Source organism: Sabethes cyaneus, chromosome 2 (assembly GCF_943734655.1).
Source record: "Sabethes cyaneus chromosome 2, idSabCyanKW18_F2, whole genome shotgun sequence".
Classification (NCBI taxonomy): domain Eukaryota; kingdom Metazoa; phylum Arthropoda; class Insecta; order Diptera; family Culicidae; genus Sabethes; species Sabethes cyaneus.
This window is the reverse complement of record NC_071354.1, coordinates 175,686,155-175,709,208: the sequence shown is the minus strand read 5'-3', so window position 1 is coordinate 175,709,208 and position 23,054 is coordinate 175,686,155. Positions and strand designations below refer to the sequence as shown.

At 41.6% G+C, this 23,054-nt stretch overlaps 1 protein-coding gene across 1 annotated transcript; it reads left to right on the top strand.

The window, feature by feature from the left end:
* Window positions 1–11,846: 11,846 nt before the first annotated feature.
* On the top strand, window positions 11,847–17,128 carry LOC128735085 (uncharacterized). Its single transcript, XM_053829570.1, has 3 exons — window positions 11,847–14,282; window positions 14,343–14,479; window positions 16,810–17,128. Exon 1 carries the CDS (start codon window positions 12,981–12,983, stop codon window positions 14,139–14,141), a length of 1,161 nt encoding a protein of 386 aa, XP_053685545.1. The 5' UTR covers window positions 11,847–12,980; the 3' UTR covers window positions 14,142–14,282; window positions 14,343–14,479; window positions 16,810–17,128.
* The last annotated feature ends 5,926 nt before the right edge of the window (window positions 17,129–23,054 follow it).

Here is a 23,054-nt window from a genome sequence, read left to right as displayed (position 1 = left end):
TTTGCAAAAGCGTTATCATCATATCGTCGGCGCTGTCGGTCGTCATACGAACACGATAGGTACAACTTCTGTGCTGCTGCCCAGCGGTGACGTTTGAGAAAAATGTCATTCCATTCAAGCGAACAAAAATGTTCCGTAGTAGGATAACAAGGAGACGGTGCTTGTTACGCTGCAAATTCTGAATATCGATTACCCCGCCGAAGGCGCTAAATGCATCTAAGCCTTTCAATTCACATATCAGAAGAACAAGTTATTCATTTCGTCGTCGGAGTTATTGTTACGCAAAACATGACTGATAGATTGCTTATGGATTAGATTTTCCGGTTCACGTTTGTCCCCCACTTTAGGTTTGGGTATTAATAAAGCAGAAATTTGGCGTCACTCAAGTCAATTAAATGTAGGTATGTTAACTTTGCGAACTGGTTTGCTGCAGTTGCTGGTGCAATGTCACGTTCGAACGTCGTTGGTACGGCATATGGTAACGTGCTCGAAATGAAGCGTTTACAGTTTCTCTAGCAGGAAACAGCTTCACGTGTCCATTTAATGTATTTGTTTAAATTCTATTAGTTGAATAATGGCACCGACTTGAAAACGTTTCCTAAAGCAATTTCAAAAGTTATTGTCATTCATAGGATGTATCCAATAATTCTTTTCAATTATTTAATCGAGAATGCATAAATCTAACTGCAAATGATTAATCTATAATTAGTGAACAGATTTATTCTATTGTCCTCAATTTGTATGCTAAGAAGGCAAAATAAGTTTGACACTTCCGCCGGGAAAACCAGTTTCAATCACCCGTCATCCAAGCTGACCAAACCCAAACCTCACCACAAGTGACAATCCGTTACGTACGCATCGGTTGTTTGTGAGGAAAATCTATCCTGAACCATGTAAATTAGCCTTGCCGTCGTTCAGCGGTTCATTTGCATTTAATTCGACCGCAAAAATTTCAATGTCATTGGCAGGTTGGCCTTATTAAAGTATGCGTGCCTGCAATCGGCAGCGTAATAAAATCAAACACCCGCTTTGAAGCTGTTTTCGCTTGATGCTACAAACAAAGTGTGAACACGAGGACTCTCAGATTAAATAGTGTAGTTACTTGGAGTAGAATGGCTCCAAATTTAAACAACCTAATTTAATTTCAACCACGCTGCAACAACCAGAACTCAGCTTGGACAGAACTAATTTCTTAATTTACTAAAATTTGCTATCACAGTCCACCATCGAGACGTCTCGCAGATTTTCGCCACGAAACGAAGTGGAACCTGATTGTCTGGCTTCGTCAAACGAGCTTGCACACTACGGTTCAGCGGAGGAACCATCTTCTAGGAACAGAACTGCGTTTCGCTAATCTTTATATGCCCCGCCCGACACGACGACGGTGCACCCGTCGAATGCCCGACACCCATCACCGCCTCCTCTATCGGGTAGAGGACAAGCGAGAAAAGATGAGTAATTTGCGCAGAAAGCGAAATAGCCACCGGAACGAACGGGCCCCTCATTCGTTTCATCTTATCACTTTTGACTTCTGGAAATGTCGACAAAAGTGTAGAGTATAAAGCGGTGCCTTTGGTTTGCAAAGATCGGCAAGCACCGTATCGCAAAACAATAAGTTTTGTAGCGATAAGCCAGCAATGGAGCTTGCCCGGGGCGACGACGCGGCGGCGGCGGTGCGTTCTTAGCCACCGGGCAGTTCCGAGCATCCATGAAAGCCATCGAGTACGAGAGTTATATAAGTGTAATAAATTACGATATGTAATTACATAAACGGTCGGAATGTGTGCAGCGAGAAGTGCAGACAGCAGCGACTGCACCGAGAATATGGAGCTATTTTATTCGTTCGCACATTTTTCCACGGCACCTTCCAGTCCAGACTCTAGCCTGTTTGATTAGCCTGTGGAATGGCATGTCGATTCCAGCTAACCAAAGAACGAAGATATGACGACAGTGTTTGCCCACTATCAAGCGATTCCGTAATGAAATGGGCTTTGGATTCACCACCGTGGAACTGACATATTTGCGCTTTTTTGTTGTTTTCTTCCGCTTCAATTTATATGACCTCATTATTTTACTTAACTTCATAATTTGAACGTAGATTGTCATCAAACATCACTCGTTAACAATTTCAATGTATACCTTATTTAAATTAACTTTTAATTCGCTTAAAGATGTTTTCATTTCATAATCCATTTAAGAATTAATGTGGTATGTATTCTGTATTGGCCAATGTCATTAACCCAGCCCTCTTCTGAAGGCAAGTAACCATCTGAAATTAGACTCTCGAGTGAAACACTCTTGATACTACTACACCCCACCATCATATGCTTCGTTTCGTAGAGAATTATCAAGTGGACCTCATGGGGACTTGCGCCACAACGGACCAAATTTTCAGCTTCCTCACAGATCTTGCAGAAATGTCTGGAGCAGGGATGACACAATCACTTTGACTCAATTCACATTCATTTGACAGTACCATCTCAGTCTGTTATATATTCTTTCGATCAGTTAGCCGAACCCTTTAATATAAATTGTATAACTCACCGCTTGACGGTACTCAATCTATGCTAGATCTCATTGGAGAGTTTCTATTGTATAAAACGAGTTAGAATAAAGAACTGGTAGTTTATTCCAGTTAGTGTTACCGTAACTGCAGCATCTCTTATATTACTCTTCACGTTGAAGATTCCCCTGATTAATCATACATAACAGTGGCGACGATAAGGATAAAATTTTTTTAAAAGTGATTACTAAAGTGCGTGCAAAGAAAAAGTGATACCGGCAAAATTTTGTAGAAAAGCTAATTCGCGCCCAGTGAGATTTTTATCAAAAGCGGTTATTGTCTGGGTCGCGTGAATTCAACGATATTGTGTGATATAAAACAAAGTGTTGGCGCTTGCCCTACGTTGTGTATTTTGAAGGAAAAAAGGAAACGACGACAGCCGGCAGCAAGCGTGTATAGCAGGCGGGAACGACGACAGCCGGCGGCTGCTGGATAATAACCACCAAAGAGGATGGTAGTGGATCGGAATTTTCACTGTTATAGAATATCACTGAAGTCACCGTATTAGGCAATATAACTTAGAGATTTATTTCAGGCTAAACGGGTCCAACTAATAACCAACTTCACAGGTAAGTATTGCAGAGTGGTAAGTATATTTGATAGCAGGATAACGAATACGCAAGTTTTGCGTTTACTCTTGTTACTGGCTCGATCTGGACTGACTATCGTCCGATCGCTACTGAAATTATTATGCGGCTGACGGGTTGCCAGAAGGGCTGCAAAACTGGTCTAAATGTACGCCCGTTAGCACCAATCTGCTACAGGATGCAATTCTACCGCCAGTGCGGTCGATTTTACTTCTAAGTCTCAACATACCCGCCGCCTTGAACAATCATGTTCAACAAAAAATGTAAACAAGTAACATAAATTTTAACTAACTAGTAATACAGGTTGGTTTTTATAATTCTAACACTATTTCTTCTCACTTTAGTTCATCCTGACGACATATCCGAACTGCGTTGGGCCGGTTGTGGGTTGTTGGCCATTGGTGAGTCTTGTGAAGTGTTGGCTGGTACTGGAGAACACGGCAACAGGCAAATTTTTGCAATCGGACGAGTGATGATTCCACGAGTAGTGCGGACTGAAACAACTCGTGCCAGCTGATCTTTTCCGGGTATAACAGCTTGTATTCGCCCTAACGGCCAGCGAATCGGTGGTTGTAGTTCGTCGACAATGATGACCATCCTGCCGGGAACTATTTCATCATTTCGTTTCCATCCTCGGGTGTCTTTCTGTAGTTCTTGTAGATACTCCTTTCGCCAATGGATCCAAAATTGCTGCACATGCAACTGCAGCTGCTGATAGTGGTCGAGTCGGTGCACAGGTATGTCGTTCAGATCTGGGTCGGGCAGGGCTTGCAGGGATGATCCGATAAGAAAGTGTCCAGGTGTGAGTGCGGCTAAGTCGTTCGGATCTTCTGTCATGGGAAGCAGGGGACGGGAGTTCATTATCGCCTCAATTTGTGTCAAAATAGTACACATGCTCTCAAACGTTAGGCGAGTCGGTCCTAGCTGTCGAAATAGATGTTTCTTGGCCACTTTAACGGCTGATTCCCAAAGGCCCCCAAAGTGCGGCGCTTTGGGCGGTATTAGATGCCAGGTGATGCCTTCTTCAGCGCAAAAGGAAACTATTTCATTCTGCTGTGATTTATTGTGCAGCATAGTGAAAAGTTCAGCCAGTTCGTTCTTTGCACCTTCGAAATTTTTACCATTGTCAGAATGGATATGCGCAGGACAGCCACGCCGGGCGATGAACCTTCGGAGGCAACACAGGAATGCTTGGGTGGACAGGTCATTCACCAATTCTAAGTGCACTGCTTTGGTTGAGAAGCACACAAAGACGCACAGGTAAGATTTGGCAGGTGCTGCACGCTTATGAATCGGACGAAGATACAGTGGGCCAGCGTAGTCAATGCCGGTGATACTGAATGGACGACTTGGGATTATTCTCGGAGCTGGTAATTGACCGATTTGTTGCTGGGCAGGTACTGGATTGAGGCGTGTGCAACGAAAACAATTTCTGACGATGCTTTGAACTAGTTTGCGGCCTCTTGGCGGCCAAAATTCCTCTCGAATTGTACTTAACAGCAGGCGCCCGCCGCCGTGAAGCAATTTACGGTGGTAATGTTCAGCTATCATCCGGGTAAGCGGGTGGTTAGCGGGAATTAAAGCTGGATGCTTTGCTTGATAGGGTAACTGGGACAAATTAAGACGGCCTCCTACTCTCAACACTCTCTCTGGGTCTAAAAACGGGCTCATCAGGTGAATGGATGATTGTTTTGATACAGTTTCACCTTTCTGCAACTGTTTCAGTTCTGTCGAAAATGCGTCTTCCTGGGCTAATCGTATGAGTATCGTTTTTGCCTTATTCAGCTCTGCCACTGTCAGTGTTCGGTCGATAGGTTGGGTTGTAGATAAAGGTTGTGTTCGCACTCTCAAACGGGTGTTGGACACAAAGCGTAAACAATATCCTATCGCGTGCAAAAGAAGTCTGTAGGAGGACCAAAGTGAAAACCACGGGTGAACTGGTATAGATGCTTGTGCGACTGCTGCTACTGTCCGCCTTTCCAAAACTTCATCTGGGACGCTTGGTGGGAAAGAATTGGGCCAATTTTGCGAGGATTGTGACAGCCAAGCAGGACCATTACTCCATAATTTGGATACGAGAAGATCTTCTACTGACATGCCACGCGAAATCAAGTCTGCTGGATTTTCTGTCCCGGGAACATGCTTCCATTGGCAACCGTTCGTATACTGCTGGATTTCAGATACTCTATTGGCGACGAAAGTTGGCCAAACATTCGGGGGTGATTTTAACCATTGCAAAGTTACAGCTGAGTCGGACCAAAAGTAGGATGCGGATACGTTGACGTCGATGGCTTGTTTGATTCTGTCGTGGAGCCGCGCGGCTAATTTGGCTGCTTCAAGTTCCAAACGAGCGATAGTTATTCGTTTAAGCGGGGCTATGCGGGATTTCGACGCCAGAAGCTGGATTCGTACGTTTCCCAACTCGTCTTCACAGCGGGCATACGTACAGGCACCGTAAGCAAGTTGAGAGGCATCTGCGAAAGTGTGTAGTTGAATAACGGCATCAGGTAAGAAAGCATACCTGTTTATTCGGTGTTCAGAAATTTTGACCAGATCTCGGTAGTAGTTTTCCCAGCTTGCCCTGACGGGATCTGGAATGGGATCGTCCCAGTCGCAGGACAGCAACCATAACTCCTGCATTAAAATCTTTGCACAGACGATTACTGGAGAGATAAGACCAAGGGGGTCAAATAACTTGGCGATGTCGGAAAGAACAGTTCTTTTTGTAGGAGGCTCATCACTTCGACGAATTTGTGAGTCAAAACGAAGACAGTCGATTTCAGGCTCCCACGCAATTCCAAGTGCCTTAACGGTTTCATTCGGGCTAAATCGCAGTGTAGATTTCGTACCAATTTGCTCCTGGGATAGTCCCTGTAAGACTTCCAGTTGATTAGAGGTCCATTTTCGAAGTTCCATTCCGCCCTTTGTTAACAGCTCGGTAAGTTCGTTTCGCAACTGGATGGCTTCTTCGACTGTTTGTGCCCCACCGATGAAATCGTCGACATAAAAACATTTCTTAAGAGCCTGTGCACCGGTCTGATATGGTTCACCTTCGTCTGTCGCTAGCTGCTGGAGAGTACGGGTCGCAAGGAATGATGAAGGAGCTAAACCATAAGTTACAGTTAGCAATTCGTAGGTTTGTACAGGTGATTCTGATGAAAAGCGCCATAAAATGCGCTGCAACCGGGTATCTTCCGGATGAACGAGTACTTGTCTGTACATTTTAGCAATATCTCCGACTAGAGCAACTGGGAATGTGCGAAACCGTAAGATGATAGTAAGAAGATCGTCCTGCACCACGGGGCCTACGCAAAGAGCTTCATTGAGCGAGAAACCGGTAGAAGTTTTTGCAGAGCCGTCGAAAACGACTCGAACCTTGGTTGTCGAACTTGCTTCCTTAATTACGGGGTGGTGAGGTAAATAATAGGCTCGAGAGTTGTGTTCTTCGTCCTCTTTGACCAACTGCATATGGCCAAGGGAGAGATACTCTCGCATGAACTGGTGATAATCATCTTTAAGTAGTGGGTTTCGCTGCAGCCGTCTTTCAAGTAATTCAAATCGTTTCATAGCAGCAGATTTTGACTCACCTAACATTGATTCGAAATCAGGCTTCTTGGGGTAGCGTACAAAATAGCGTCCTTCAGGATTTCGGGAAACAGTAGCCTGGTACAGGGTTTCACATTGCGTCTCCTCAACCGAGTAGTTGCCTTCAGTGGTAAGTTCTTCGGTTTTCCAAAAACGTTCGATGCTGTCTTCCAGAGAGATATTCGAAACTAATACGGTATTGCAGATTGCCGAAGAAGAAACTGGTGAAGAAAGAACAGGACTTGCAGAGCCAACAATAGTCCATCCGAAGACGCTGTCTACTAAAAGCGGTAGATTTTTGTCCAACTGAATACGCGCAGAACTGGGAAAGAACGAATAGAAATGTCTGGCCCCTAATACCATATCGATTGGTTGACTCTTGTTGAACGATGGATCTGCTAGGAACAATCCCTTGGGAATTTTCCATCCAGTTGTAGATATATCCTGAGAAGGAAGATTTGCCGTTACCTTATCCATTACTAGGAAACTTACACCGCAAGAAAAATCATCCCGTCTAGAATGGATTTGGGCAAACACTGATTCCCGTACCGGCTTACAAAGTTTACCGGCTCCCTGTACGGTAACATTAACACGATCCCTTCTTAAGCGAAGAATTTGAGCCATTCGATCTGTGATGAGATTTGGCTGCGATGCGCTGTCCAACAGAGCGCGAGCCAGATGCGTATGTCCGAAGGCGTCGATTACCTTCACGATCACAGTGAGCAGGAAAACATTCTCTCTTGGATGCTGGACAGCGGAGCTGACTTCCACTTCTGGAACATTTTCGGTAGCTGGAACTGAAGACTGGGCCGACGCGGTTGCTGCAGTAAGTTCGTCAGGCTGCGAATTCTCCGGTAGAGTAGAACTTGAAGCAGTTGCTTCGATGGTCCTTCGTGATCCGTCACCTTGCGTAGAATGCAGTAGAGTATGATGACGACGATTGCATTTATGACAACTGGAGTTGGATAAACAATTGCGAACCATGTGGCCAGTTTTCAAACAATTATGACAAAGTCGCTTGGATTGAACGAGTTGCTGACGTTCTCCAAACGTAAGCTGGTTGAACTTTGGGCATTTTATCGCCATGTGCGGTTGACCGCAAACACCACATCTTTCTGTGGGTTTGGATCCTACTGAATTTGCTGTAGAAGAGTAGGAAGACAAACGATATTGCGAGTGAAAGGGTCGCTTTGATGTGTTAGCTGGCATAACAGAAGCAGGATTGGAAGCGTGGTTATGATTCACTGATATTGAATCCAAAACTCTGGTCCTTCTTTGGAGGAAATCGATTAAGCAGGTGTAATCAGGATTCTCTACAGTCGAGGCATGGTTTTCCCATTCTCGAAGAGTGCTGTCATGCAGGCGGGTACACAGAAGATGCTCCAAGATAGTACCCCACGAACCGGTTGGCTCGCCCAGTTGATGAAGAATTTTAACGTACCGCTCGAACTCGTCTACTAACCCATGTAACGTTGTAGCGGACTCCTTATTCATGCACGGAATGTCGAAGAGTGCCTGCAGATGCCGTTTTCTAAGTAAATAATCGTTGGAATAACGCCCTTCTAATGTCTGCCAGGCCAAAGCGTAGTTGGCAGAGCTAATTCCAATCGATTCGATCAATTTAGCAGCTTCTCCCTTCACAGCTGCTCGCAGGTAATGAAACTTTTGAATATCCGGAACTTCACTGTTTGAATGTATCAACGCTAGGAAAGTGTCGTGAAAAGCAAGCCATTGCTTATAATCACCATCGAATTCCGGAAGAGAAATTGTTGGCAACTTGATGCCCGAGAGAGTGGAGGAAGACCGAGAAGGCTGAGAGCTCTGATTTGCAGGAACAGAAGGCAATTTCGAAATTAGACTGGCTTTTATTGCGAAGAGACGGGATTCAAAATCGGCACGTGCCGCTGCATGCTCCGCTTGACCCTCTGGACTGGCTTCAATGTCCTCTAATTGAGCCTGCACGGCCTCTAAGTTATCCCATATTCCGGAAAGGTATTGTAACCTTAATGTTACCTGCGTTTGGTCCCGTTGAACGTCGAAATCAGCATCAAAGGCCTCTGCCCGACCCAGCGATGCTAGCAGCGTAGATCTCCGGGAACGCAGCTGCCTTTCTAGTTGTTGATCCGCCATGTTGATAAGCGGCACGATGAATTAAACTGGATATGAAACAGCCGAACGACCTGTAGAACGAAAGACCACAAGTAGACCCACAAAAGGGTAGAAAAATGCTTGGAAAGGTGCTCACCTTTGCCAAGGCTAATTATGCCTTGTATAAATTTCAGCCAACAGGAACAAATATGAATACCGGATTCACCGGTTCGAATAGCAGGATGCAGAAAAGCCAAGAAATTCCACAGCACAATGAAACTGGAACTACAGCTCGTTGAAAATTCCGAAAAATCCTCCGAATTTGTCGTAGCAGGTAGAAAAGCGTTAATTCCCACAGCTTGTGACGCCACAGCAAGATAATTGTCGTATTGTAGTCCTATTGTTGTCCAGATCGATGAAAGCGTCACTTTGTATTATGAACAATGGAGATTCGTAGTACAATAGCACTTTGTAGCAGGAACAATGATGCCTCGTGGCGGGAACAATAGCACTTTATATCAGGAACAATAGAACTTTGCAACAGGAACAATAGCGATGAGTGCCAGCCGATGCCAGCAGAACAATCAGGAACAGTTCCGATCCACTTACGCCCGATAAATCGAGCCTTGTAGAAAAATTAAACAGCTACTGGATGCGCCAAACAGCAAGTAACCAGTCAATCCTGGTCACGGCACCAAAATTGTGTTGGCGCTTGCCCTACGTTGTGTATTTTGAAGGAAAAAAGGAAACGACGACAGCCGGCAGCAAGCGTGTATAGCAGGCGGGAACGACGACAGCCGGCGCACAGTGGGACGGCTTCAAAAATAGTGAGACATAAGTAATAGCATCGAAACCTTAAGACATAGCATAATAGTTACTTCAGAAAACTTTCTTCATTCAAAAAGCACTTTCTAGTGGTGAAAAAATATTCGGACATTAGGGTGTCCCTAATCAGATACAAAAAATATTTTCTCTATTTTAAGTCAGAAATGATTGCTACCTACAGAAAAGTTGTAGCTAAACTATTTTTGAGAAACTTTGTTGAATACTGAAGATTTCTATCTCTTACATGAAAGAAGTTATAGAGCTAAACTCTTAGGGACACCATTTTAAACAGTTTTTACGATCTAGCTCTTTAATAACGCTTCGTATGCTTTTCAAATGTTCTAAGAAATTGTTAATTATATTAAATTGCATATTTTCGTCGAAGACAGTAGAGCTCTATCTTTTTCCCTTTAGCAGCTGTCACTGGTTTTTTTTAATTTTTACATGTAATCTTTAACGGGGTGTAACTCGGGGGAGAGCAGCTATGAGCAGCTCATCTCACTCATTTTTTGTGAATCAATTTATGCTGTATCCTATCATGTACAACTTAGGGCGGAACACTGTGGAACATCTGAGAAAAGTTACCATGAAGGTAACCGTTTTTAAAGCTGAAAACTATGGAAACCATAGTTTTGTTCTGTTTCCGCAAAGCAAAACAATCAATATATTGCAGTTAAATAGCGTTTTATATAAGTCGATGAATGTGTTGTAGTTAAGTTTTGTAATATTAGTATTTTTTTGTTCTTTTTTTTGTATTTTTATTTTCACCTTACTCTTCTTGTTTATCTTCATTTATGGTATTGATTGAAAGAACTGGTTTTTTTTAGCAGGTTCAGTGCAGTTTCACTGAACGGCATAGTTTTTTACAGACTCTCTGTATGGAAGATATCAACGGATTGGAGCATACCGTAAGTGTGTTAAAAATATCTTGATTTGTGGCTTCCTTATTGAGAATGAAAAGCGCATTAAAAAAACTATGTTAAATCAAACATTCATACCGTGCACACATTCTTGCTCTAGGTTCCCAAAACCTTTTTATGTCCTTATTTCGACAATTTTTTCGACAAAGTACTACTGTGTTACCTGACTCACTGCGAAATGCGTTGTATTCGCGGGATCGTGTTGGTTCGAAAGGTTTCGAAAAATATCGCCCTTGTATCGAAAATATCGTTAATTTTGATCACTAAAAATAACGTACTTAAACGTTATATTTCATGTGCCAATAGTACGCAATAATTGTATTGTGAAACTGAATTGTTATTTATGCAACTTTTTACAAATTAAATGCAATAACAAAAGCACAACTTATAAAAAATCGTTTGTTATCGATATTAACTGCATATGCGTTATAAACGAATAAAACGTATGGTTACGTTTTATTTCAATAATACGCATATTCGCAGTGAGTCAGGTAAAACAGTAATGGAAGAACGATTGCTGCCTAATGGATTAAAATCCGGTGTGCGCTGGTAGGTTACACATTTTGCTGTAGGTTATATATTTTGACGATCACTAGTTTTTCGCCAAAAAAAACAATTGACTAAAGCCTTGACAGGTTTTGTGTCTGGTCACCAAATTACCATTAAAAAATTTGCTGATTTAATTCTGAGAACATGCGAAAGCGGTACAAAACTATGGTTTCCATAGTTTTCAGCTTTAGAAACGGTTGCCTTCATGGTAACTTTTCTCAGATGTTCCACAGTGTTCCGCCCTAAGTTGTACATGATAGGATACAGCATACATTGATTCACAAAAAATAAGTGAGATGAGCTGCTCATAGCTGCTCTCCCCCGAGTTACACCCCCTTAAAGATTACATGTAAAAATTAAAAAACCAGTGACAGCTGCTAAAAGGAAAAAGATAGAGTTCTACTGTCTTCGACGAAAATATGCAATTTAATGTGATTAATAATTTTTTAGAACATTTGAAATGCATACGAAGCGTTATTAAAGAGCTAGATCGTAAAAACTGTTTAGAAGGGTGTCCCTAAGAGTTTGGCTCTATAACTTCTTTCATGTAAGAGATAGAAATCTTCAGTATTCAACAAAGTTTCTCAAAAATAGTTTAGCTACAACTTTTTTGTAGGTAACAATCATTTCTGACCTAAAATAGAGAAAATATTTTTTGTATCTGATTAGGGACACCCTAATGTCCGAATATTTTTTCACCGCTAGAAAGTGCTTTATAAATGAAGAAACTTCTCTGAAGCAACTATTATGCTATGTCTTAAGGTTTCGATGCTATTGCTTATGTCTCACTATTTTTGAAGCCGTCCCACTGTGCGGCGGCTGCTGGATAATAACCACCAAAGAGGATGGTAGTGGATCGGAATTTTCACTGTTATAGAATATCACTGAAGTCACCGTATTAGGCAATATAACTTAGAGATTTATTTCAGGCTAAACGGGTCCAACTAATAACCAACTTCACAGGTAAGTATTGCAGAGTGGTAAGTATATTTGATAGCAGGATAACGAATACGCAAGTTTTGCGTTTACTCTTGTTACTGGCTCGATCTGGACTGACTATCGTCCGATCGCTACTGAAATTATTATGCGGCTGACGGGTTGCCAGAAGGGCTGCAAAACTGGTCTAAATGTACGCCCGTTAGCACCAATCTGCTACAGGATGCAATTCTACCGCCAGTGCGGTCGATTTTACTTCTAAGTCTCAACACAAAGCGTTTTTATTCAATAATACAATAGGGATTGATAATTGCGCTTTGTTTAAACAGTTATTAACCTTTGTTAAGTAAAATCCATTTTGTACTAAAGCGTGGGTTGACTAAGCTTTGTATAGTCGCTTTTAAAGGTTTAATAGTCATCATTTAGTTCGATCTCACCCCGAAAGTTAATTCGCTACTTGAGTAATACCGAAAATCAAAAATAATCGCGTGAAATTTATTCACAGTGCGAAAGGTAGCGTGCTGAGTAGCTATATGTAATTCCGGTGGCCAATAATTCCGAGTGAAAGCTAGTAAAAAAAAAAAATAGTGAAATCTGGTAAAAACGCAGTGAAGATTTTAGAAGAGCAGATAATTACAGTGACACGCGGCAAGATTTTTTTTTAACGCCATCGCCAAGTACAATATAATTCTATAAGCCGATATAGTGAATCCGCAAAGGAGGTGAAATCGCTCACCAGCATTTTTGGCATTCGTTTTCGTTGGATAAGCAGCAGTTGGAGAGGCAGCAGGTTGCTATCAATATTCGCCAAAGGAAAGAGCCAACAGCACAGAACAGTAAGCAATCAAGGTCACGTAAGTCGTTCCAATTTTATTAATTGTTTTTTTTCCTTTTCACCTCTCACATAAGTTAATATTTCGCTATAAAATGTCTTTGATTGGGTCTGTTGATCACTATATCAGAGGATCAAGCTTCAGTAGCTATTTAGAGCGTTTAGGTTTTCTTTATCAATTAAACAATGTGCCAGAAGAAAGGAAACGTAGTTTGTTCATTACTCTTAGTGGAACAGTGGTATTCGATGAACTTAAATTGCTTTATCCCGGGCAAGATTTAAACACAATCAGCTATGATGAAATGGTCAACCGGCTCAAAGAGCGTTTTGATAAGACGGAGCCAAATATGATGTATCGATATAAGTTTCACAATAGAGATCAGGGCATCGAGGAATCGGCGGAAAACTATATCCTTGCTATTAAGCTTCTTGGTGAAAATTGTGGCTTTGGGGAACATAAAACAGAGGCGATAAAAGATAGAATTATATTAGGTTTGCGTAATGAAGAGTTAAAAAAAAAATTACTTATGAAAGATGGCTTAACGTTGGAAGAGGTTGAACAAGTGGTAGTGAGAACCGAATTGGCTAATATGAGAGCAAGATTTCTAGGCGATGATGCTGGGCGAGTTTTGTCTGTGAGGCATAGATTGGGCGGCAGATCGACTGAGTATCGCAATAACGGCGGTCAACGATGCAGACCGTATGTCAGGTTTCGGGATCGAAGTCGGAGTCGTAGTCGCAGTGGTAATAGGAAATATACTTTCAACCGACATTCGGAGAGGAATCGCGCTAGTAACAATAGTTTTTCTCGCAAAAATAATGATTCAAATCCTCAGTCCAGAAATAATCATTTTCGCTTAATTTGCAATTGGTGTAAGAAAAGAGGTCATTTAAAGAAAAATTGCTGGCTCATGAGAGATCGCAAGTCGGTAAATTTTGTTGAACAGATAAATGATTCCCTTGAAACTTATGATTTTAAGAGGCTACAAATTAGTGATCGCGAAGAAGATGAAGTTTATCCTTGCATGATGATTTCAGCCATCAATCATGTCAGTGAGCCATGCCTAGTAAACGCTTTGGTTAACAATGTAAGTCTTAGGATGGAAATTGATTGTGGTGCGACAGTTACTGTTATTAGCAAATCTACTTACTTAGCCCTATTCTCTAAGTTACCTGTTTCGAACTATCAAAGCAAACTTGTGGTAGTGAACGGTGAACCATTGAATATTTTTGGGAAGAAAATACATCGTTGGTAATTTTGGATGGTAAAAACTCTTTCACACCGCTGTTTGGAAGGAATTGGCTAGATACCTTTTATCCTAACTGGAGAGGTATGTTCCGGGGAACTTTTTCGGTAAACAACGTGGATATTACCAAATCTGACGGAAAAGACTTAGGTATGATTAAGTCCACTTTTCGTAACGTATTCGAGAGAGACTTAACCAAACCCATTGTAGGTTTCGAAGCAGACTTGAAAATGAAAGATGAACAACCGATATTTAGGAAGGCATACGATGTACCATACAAATTGAAGCAAAAAGTGTTGATGCACTTAGATCAATTAGAGAAACAGCAAATCATAACTCCAATCGAGGTAAGCGAATGGGCTTCTCCGGTTGTTATTGTCATCAAAAAAGATAGTGAGATTAGGCTTGTGATTGACTGTAAAGTCTCTATTAATAAAGTCATTATACCCAATACCTATCCACTTCCCGTTGTTCAGGATATTTTTGCATCGTTAGCAGGTTGCAAAGTATTCTGTTCGCTTGACCTGACAGGAGCATATACCCAGCTGAAACTTTCAGAGCGTTCCAGGAGGTTTATGGTAATAAATACCATAAAAGGTTTATATACCTATAATAGGTTACCTCAGGGGGCCTCCTCTAGCGCCTCAATATTCCAGCAGATTATGGATCAAATTTTGGTAGGGTTAGATTGTGTATGTTGCTATCTTGACGACGTTTTAATTGCAGGAAAATCAAGGAAGGAATGTGAAGAAAAACTGATGCTAGTTCTTGATAGGTTGAATCAAGCAAACATAAAAGTTAATTTTATGAAATGCAAATTTTTTGTAAATATACTACCTTATTTGGGTTATTTATTAACTGACAAAGGTATTTTACCTTCACCTGATAAATTACAAACAATTAAAGAAGCTAAAACTCCAAACAATACTTCTGAACTTAAAGCGTATCTAGGGTTAATTAATTTTTATGGAAAATTTGTCCCTCACTTATCTACCAAGCTAGTTCCATTGTATAGACTATTGAAAAAGAATGTTAAATTCGTGTGGGACGATAGTTGCCAAAAATGTTTTGAGGATAGCAAAGAGTCTTTACTGAAAGCAAATCTATTGGAATATTACGATCCTTTAAAGCCGTTAATAGTCGTTTCTGATGCTTGCAATTATGGCTTGGGTGGAGTTTTAGCCCATGTCATTGATGGCAAAGAACGACCTATAAGTTTCACATCATTCTCCTTAAACAATGCACAAAAATCGTATCCCATTTTACACCTTGAGGCCTTAGCTTTAGTGTCGACGGTAAAGAAATTTCATAAATATTTGTTCGGTCAGAAGTTTACTGTATTTACTGACCATAAACCGTTACTAGGGATTTTCGGAAAAGAGGGCAAAAATCAATTGTGTGTAACTAGATTGCAAAGGTACACAATGGAATTATCTATTTACCAATTTGATATAAAATACAGACCTGCATCTCAGATGGGAAACGCAGACTTTTGCTCCCGTTTTCCCCTGAGCGACCCTGTTCCAAAAGGCTTAGATTTTTGTGAAATAAACAACATTAATTTCTTTAATGAAATTCCTTTGGATTATTTAGCTATTGCTAAAGAGACGACGAATGACGAGCTTCTTGTGAAAATTAAGCATTTCATAGAAAATGGTTGGTCGGATAAACCTGATAAACGTTGGAAGACTATTTATTCTTTAAAAGATGGTTTAGAGTTATTGAATGGGTGTTTGTTATACCAAGATAGAGTTTTCATACCATTTTCTATGCGCAATCGTGTTCTCAATCTTCTCCATGCCAATCATAGCGGCATCGTGAAGATGAAGCAGATGGCCAGACGATGTTTGTTTTGGTTAGGGATTAACGGTGATATAGAGAAATTCGTAAAACAATGTCAAGTTTGTATGACAACGACTGTAAACCCAAGAAAGTGCACACCTTCTTCTTGGATACCTACAACACGTCCTTTTAGCAGGATTCATGCGGATTTTTTTTATTTCGACCATAAGCATTTTTTACTTGTGGTTGACAGTTATTCCAAATGGCTTGAGATTGATTTGATGATATATGGCACTGATGCAAGCAAGGTAATTAGGAAATTTACAATGATTTTCGCAAGGTTTGGTCTTCCGGACGTATTAGTCTCGGACGGAGGACCCCCGTTTAATTCAGGAATCTTTATTTCATTTATGGAAAGGCAGGGAATTCAGGTTATGAAAAGTCCTGCTTATAATCCTAATAGTAACGGACAAGCAGAACGAATGGTAAGGGTAGTAAAGGAGGTATTTAAAAAGTTTATTTTAGACTCTCAGACGAAATCATTACCGATTGAAGATAGAATAACATATTTTTTGATTAATTACCGTAATACTTACTCAACTTCCAAGGACGGTTTACCTTCGGAGAAAATTTTAAGTTACAAACCCAAAATACTGCTAGACTTACTACATCCAAAGAGTAATTTTAGGTATTTTTTAGAAAAGCCTCATGATAAGAGCAAATCCACAAATTTAGGTCCAGTTTACGATGCGCCTGTTAACGATCCATTTTCTAATTTAACTTTAGGTGATAAAATATTGTACAAAAATCCTAACAAAACAGACAGTCAAAGATGGATCGAAGCTAAATTTGTGAAAAGGATCTCTGTTAATGTTTTCTCAATATCTCTTTCAAGATCAACTGTTAACGCGCACAGAAGTCAACTTAAATTGGTGGAGAGGAACAAACCTAGTACGGCGATAAGTATACCAATGCAGCGCAGTAAACGTCTACGAGAAATTTCTGATACAGAAGCAGAAGCTTCCAATGCTCGAGGCATGGACGGTGAAATTTCTAACAACCGCACGCGTTTAAAGCGCAGATTACGACGTCTTCGGAGTCCTATCGTCACGCGATCTAAATCGCGATCGAATTATCCAGTTGTACAGTGAATTTACGGAATATTATACAAGCAAAATAATTTAATATGAAATGTTAAATTTTCGGAATATTGTATGTGCAAAATATTTAATTTAAAAATGTTAAATTTTCGATTATTATTGTACGATTAGCTGAATCAGAATATACTCTGCGTTAATATTAATTGTAATTGAAAAAATAATTACGTTATGTTAATTCTTACAATAGAGAAGATAGAAAGGTTGTCATCGACTAAAAGGGGGAAAATTGTTATATATTCTTTCGATCAGTTAGCCGAACCCTTTAATATAAATTGTATAACTCACCGCTTGACGGTACTCAATCTATGCTAGATCTCATTGGAGAGTTTCTATTGTATAAAACGAGTTAGAATAAAGAACTGGTAGTTTATTCCAGTTAGTGTTACCGTAACTGCAGCATCTCTTATATTACTCTTCACGTTGAAGATTCCCCTGATTAATCATACATAACAAGTCATGCAGAATTTCAAAAAGTTATGTATGGGACAATTGAAGAACTAGTTATTATCTACAACTTTTCTGAACAAAGTATTGCTGTATCTGCGCTACAACTAATTCTACAAATGTCCCATACAAAACTTTGTCATATTTTGCTTGGCTGAGACGGAACTGTCAAATGAATGTGAATTAAGTCAAAGTGATCGTGCCATACCTGATCTGGAGTACAATGTGCCCTCGCATCACATTTTTATTGATTTCAAAGCAGCATACGGTACAGTCGATCGAGAACAGCTATGTTAGATAATACACGAATACGAGTTTTCGGATAAACTGACGCGACTGATCAGAGCTACATTGGATCGAGTGACGTGTGGTCGTGCCCATCTCGGGGACACTCTTGAGTCCCTTTGAGGCGAGCCGCGGTAACGGCTTATCCTGCATGCTATTCAACATCGCTCTAGAGGGGGTGATCCAACGAGTGCGCACCGAAATAAGAGGCACGATTGTTACCAAGGGTAGCCAACTCCTAGGCAGATGACTTTGATATCATAACCCGGAATTTTGCGACGGTGGAGGCAATCTACGCCGGACTGAAAGTAGAGTCCTGGAGGATCGGGCTAAAAATAAATGCGTTGAAGACCAATTGTATTAAAGGAAGAGGCGCAAGGGAAACAAACGAGTGCCTCCCACGGACGGTAACCGTTGACGGCGACGCACTAGAAATGGCAGATGCATTCATGTATTTGGGACCGCTGGTGATCGCGAACAACAACACTGATTAGGATATCGATCAAGACGCAAACGCCCCCGTACGAAGCTGACAATGTTGGTACGAAACTCCTATCAGACCGGCAGTTATTTACAGACTTGAAGCAGTAACGTTGCTCACGGAGGACATTCGCACCCTTGCCGTTTTTAAGCAGAAGGTGCTGCGGATGATATTTGGCGGAGCACAAACGGAAAGCGAAGAGTGGCGGATGCGCATGAATCACGAGCTACAGGCACTGCTTGCATAGATTACCATCGTCCATCCGGCGAAAGTGTAACGTGTATATAATATGTAATAGTGCATAAGTGTAACGGTCAGTTAGCTCCGGGGTACGATGCTGGCTCAATAAGCCAGTCGTCGTATGTTCGAATCTCGACTGGGTTGTGCCGTTACAGGGTTAATAGGATCTTTGCACAAGCCCCGTAATTTTCCTGTACTCTAATAACCGGCTGGGAAGTCTGTCGATACAGAAGGATCTAGTTCTGAAGGACCCATGGCTTTGCGTTTGATTCGGGTTCAAAATTGGCTTAAAAAACCGGGGGCAAAAAAATAATTTGTTGGATATAATATTTTTTTTATAAAATCAATTGTTTGTGGGCTTTACAGCCTAAATAACTCGAAAAATGAGAGTACGAAGTATTAACACGAAAAAGGAATGAATATTCAAACAGTGGAATTTCCGAACATCAGCAAAAAAAATTCGATTTTGTCTTTAGTTTCGTAGATTTTTGCATTGAAAACAATAACAATAACAATAAATATGAGAAGCAAGAATATATTTGATTTTCACGTTTATATCTATACCTATTATGACATTCTGTCTGTCTGTATGTTTCTTATAGAATCGAAAACTACTTAACTGATCGGAGTGAAAATTTGCATGTAGGTGTTTCTGGGACCGAGGAAGGTTTTTATGATGGTTAGAGACCCCTCCCCTAAGAAGGGGGGCTGCCATACAAATGAAACACAAATTTCTGCATAACTTGAGAAGTAATCAAACAACTGGAACCAAATTTGGCATGAGAGGGTTTTTGGATGCAAGAATATTTACTTTGGTGAACTGGAATCCCTTCCGCTTTTAGGAGGGGGGGGGGCTCCCATACAAATGAAATACAAAGTTCATCATAACTCGAGAAGTAATCAAGCAAATGGAAGTAAATTTGACATTTTGGCTTTTTACTTTTACTTTTTCGGCGACAATCCGCTTATCGAATCCATGTCGAATTCAGGAGCCGTCTCCACATTACTCGGTCTTGAGCTGCCACTCTCCAGCCGTCCCTAACACCCGCTGTTCTAGCATCCTCATCAACAGCGCTCATCCAACGGGTACGGGGTCTGCCTTGAAGTCGTCGGCCTCTGTCGGGTTCTCTGCTAAATATTATTTTCGCTGGTCTTTCATCCGGCATCCTTGCTACATGGCCAGCCCATTGTAGCCTGCCGTATTTTGGTCGCTTCACAATATCCGCGTGTTTGTACACTTGGTATATTTCATGATTCAAGCGCCTGCGCCACACTCCTTCGTCTAATTTGCCGCCAAATACGCCAAACCGCAGGATCTTACGCTCGAAAACGCCAAGAGCTCGTCGGTCGCTCTCTTTCAACATCCACACTTCGTACCACCGGGAGAATTAGCGTCTTATAACGCGCGAGTTTTGTACGGAGTTGTACGCTACGGGACCTCAGCTGGCTACATAATCCGTAGAAGGTCCTGTTAGCAGCCGCTATCCTCCTTTTTACTTCACGACTCACATCGTTGTCACATGTCACTAACGTACCAAGGTTAACAAATTCGCGAACCTCTTCAAAAGTATCTCCATCTATCACCACCGCAGTTCCAACGCCCGAAGGGCTACCACGCTCTCTACCAGCCACCATACACTTTGTTTTGGTAGAATTTATGATAAGCCCTATCCTCGCAGCTTCCTCCTTAAGATGCGTGTATGCTTCTTCCACAGCCTTACGGTTAACACCGATGATATCGATGTCGTCAGCGAACCCTAGGAGCATATGAGATTTCGTGATGATGGTACCGCTTCTCTGCACGCCGGCCCTTCGAATAGCGCCTTCCAATGGAACAGCAAGTTCGATAGTCCGTCACCAAGGCACGTACCAGCCTAATCAGTTTTGTTGGAAAACCATGTTCAAGCTTAATCTGCCACAGCTCGTTTCGTTTAACTGAATCGTATGCCGCCTTGAAGTCTATAAACAAATGACGAGTCTGCGAGTTGAATTCCCGGAATTTATCGAGGATCTGTCGCAAGGCGAACATTTGGTCCATCGTGGAGCGTCCCTCTCGAAATACGCACTTTGTTAGTGAATCAAAGTTTCCTGCAACGGCCTCAGTCTCTGAGAAACAGGATGCGGGAGAGAATTTTGCCTGCAGAATTAAGGAGAGTAATTCCTCGATAATGGCTGCATTCGAGTCAATGGCCGTTTTTGTAAATAGGGCATATGAGACCTTCCAACCAGTCCGTAGGTAATTCCTCCTCAGTCCATACCTTTAGTATAACCTTGTGGATTGCACAATACAGCCGTTTGCTCCCGACTTTCAAAAGTTCGGTGGGGATGCCGTGCTTTCCAGCTGCATTGCCGTTTTTCAGCTCTCTCGCTGCTTTCCTAACCTCGTCCAAAGTTGGTGGATCCACAGCTTGTCCATCATCCCCAATCGTTATCCTGTTTCTGTTGACCGTTCCATCTTGTTCACCATTCAACAATGCATCGAAATATTGTTTCCAACGCCTAGCCACCTCCGATCTTTCGGTAATCAGGTTCCACTCCTTGTCGTTGCACATAACAGGAGTTGGCACGGTCCGGTTCCTGATTCCGTTGATCGTATTAAAGAAGCTTATCGTATCGTGCCTTTCGAAGCAATTCTCCGCCTCCGCAAGAACGCGATCTCAGTGCTGATGTTTCTTACGACGGTGAAGTCTCTTTTCGGCAGCTCTAGCATCTCGGTATCTCTCACTCTGCTCTGGCGTGTCACAGTTGCAGCCAAAATGTGACTTCTGGCTCGATTCTTCTCATCAGTCACTCGTTGGCACTCTGCGTCAAACCACTCACTGGAAGTGTCTGCAGCAGTAGTACCCAACACTTCCCGCGCTGTAGTACTGATCGCGCCGTGGATGTGTCTTCACTGTTCGTTCTCTCCGAGATTTTCACCGATTCGCTCATCAGTCTTCCGAGAGTACTCTACAGCAACTCCCTCCGCTGATAACCGCCGAATGTTCAGTCGTATCTTCCTCGTTGGCTTCGATTTGAATACGTTGTACAACCGGGCGCGGATCTTGCTTACTACGAGATAGTGGTCCGAGTCAACGTTTGTTCCCCGGAGGATCGCACGTATGCGACATCAGAAAAGTGCCGGTCATCAACCAGAACGTGGTCGATCTGAGAGCAGGCCTCTCCATTAGGATGTTTCCAGGTGTGCTTCCGAATGTTCCATCGTGCAAAATGAGTACTACAGATAACCATTCCTCTGGCTGCAGCGAAGTTGATGCATCGGGATACGTTGCAAAAATTGAACAGTTTTGCCATGGATTATCGTATGCATTCTGCCCTTGGGGCGATGCAAATTTTTGTTTTAAAATGCGTTCAAAAAAGTGTTTTTCTGAAAAATTGTAGAACACACTAAGCTTAGTTCTCGAGTTATGCAGCAATTCCCGAGCAAGAGCGAAGAGCTGAATAATATCAAAATGTGTTATTGGAAATCGAATAACTCATATCAAAATTTGGTCTTGTTTTGGCTGACATAGTTGGTAAGATAACAAAAAATAATATCAAAATTTTGCTCCTTTAAGGCCAAAAGAATAACTGCTTGTGTTATTTGAATAACAAAGCAATAACATGACTGTATTCAGAGTAGCATATGACATATTAAAAAATCATTTTATGAAATACTAGCTGACCCGACAAACTTCGTATGGCCACAAATTAACCTGTGTTGTACATAAATCATGAATCTCGGATGATCTTTGTCACAATCTCGAGTTTTGCAAGTTTCTGACGAGTTCAACCTTAAATGATTCATTTTGGCAGTAACGTAACTATGAAAGCATCCCAGGTAACCAAAAAGCATCACCAATGTTATTCAAATGTAGGCCAATAAGCATTTAAGTCGCCTTAAATGCTACTTAAACGCTATTTTGCAAAATATACAGCTACTTTACTGATTACCTTCTTATAGTGCTGACAATGCTAATTTACAGCTAATTACCGACACGAAGAATTTGAATACCATTTTGGATGCCAATTTACAACACCTATGCAGTCAAAAAGCTAATATACAACAACGTGCAGTATAAAATGCCAGATACGCTGATTTGCTGCTTATGTTAATGCTTATTAGTTACCTGGAATGGCTAGTTTAATATACAAATTTGCAATTTTTCCTCACACTAAAGTAGAAAACAACTCCCCTGTCCCCTCATTGCATAGTCAGAAAGCGGATAGTAATATTCGCCATGATTGTACAACATTTCGCCGAATATCATTTTGCGAAAAACCTTAAGCGGAATGTACCATTTCACGGAAAACTTTTTTGTGGAATGTACCATTTCGCGATCCTCTCCTTACTCGCTATCGCTCGTTCCAGGAAACCCAGGTAGACCTAGGAAAACAAATAAACCTAGACTGTAGTGATTTCTGCGGGGCGTTGCCTCCCCCAGTGGGCGGCGCTTCCGACGGCTGGTCGCCGGCACCACTCGCGGCCGTCTCATCCTGAATGATCTAGTGTTACTATAGATAGTTTTTGTGGTTTTGTTATTGACTAAA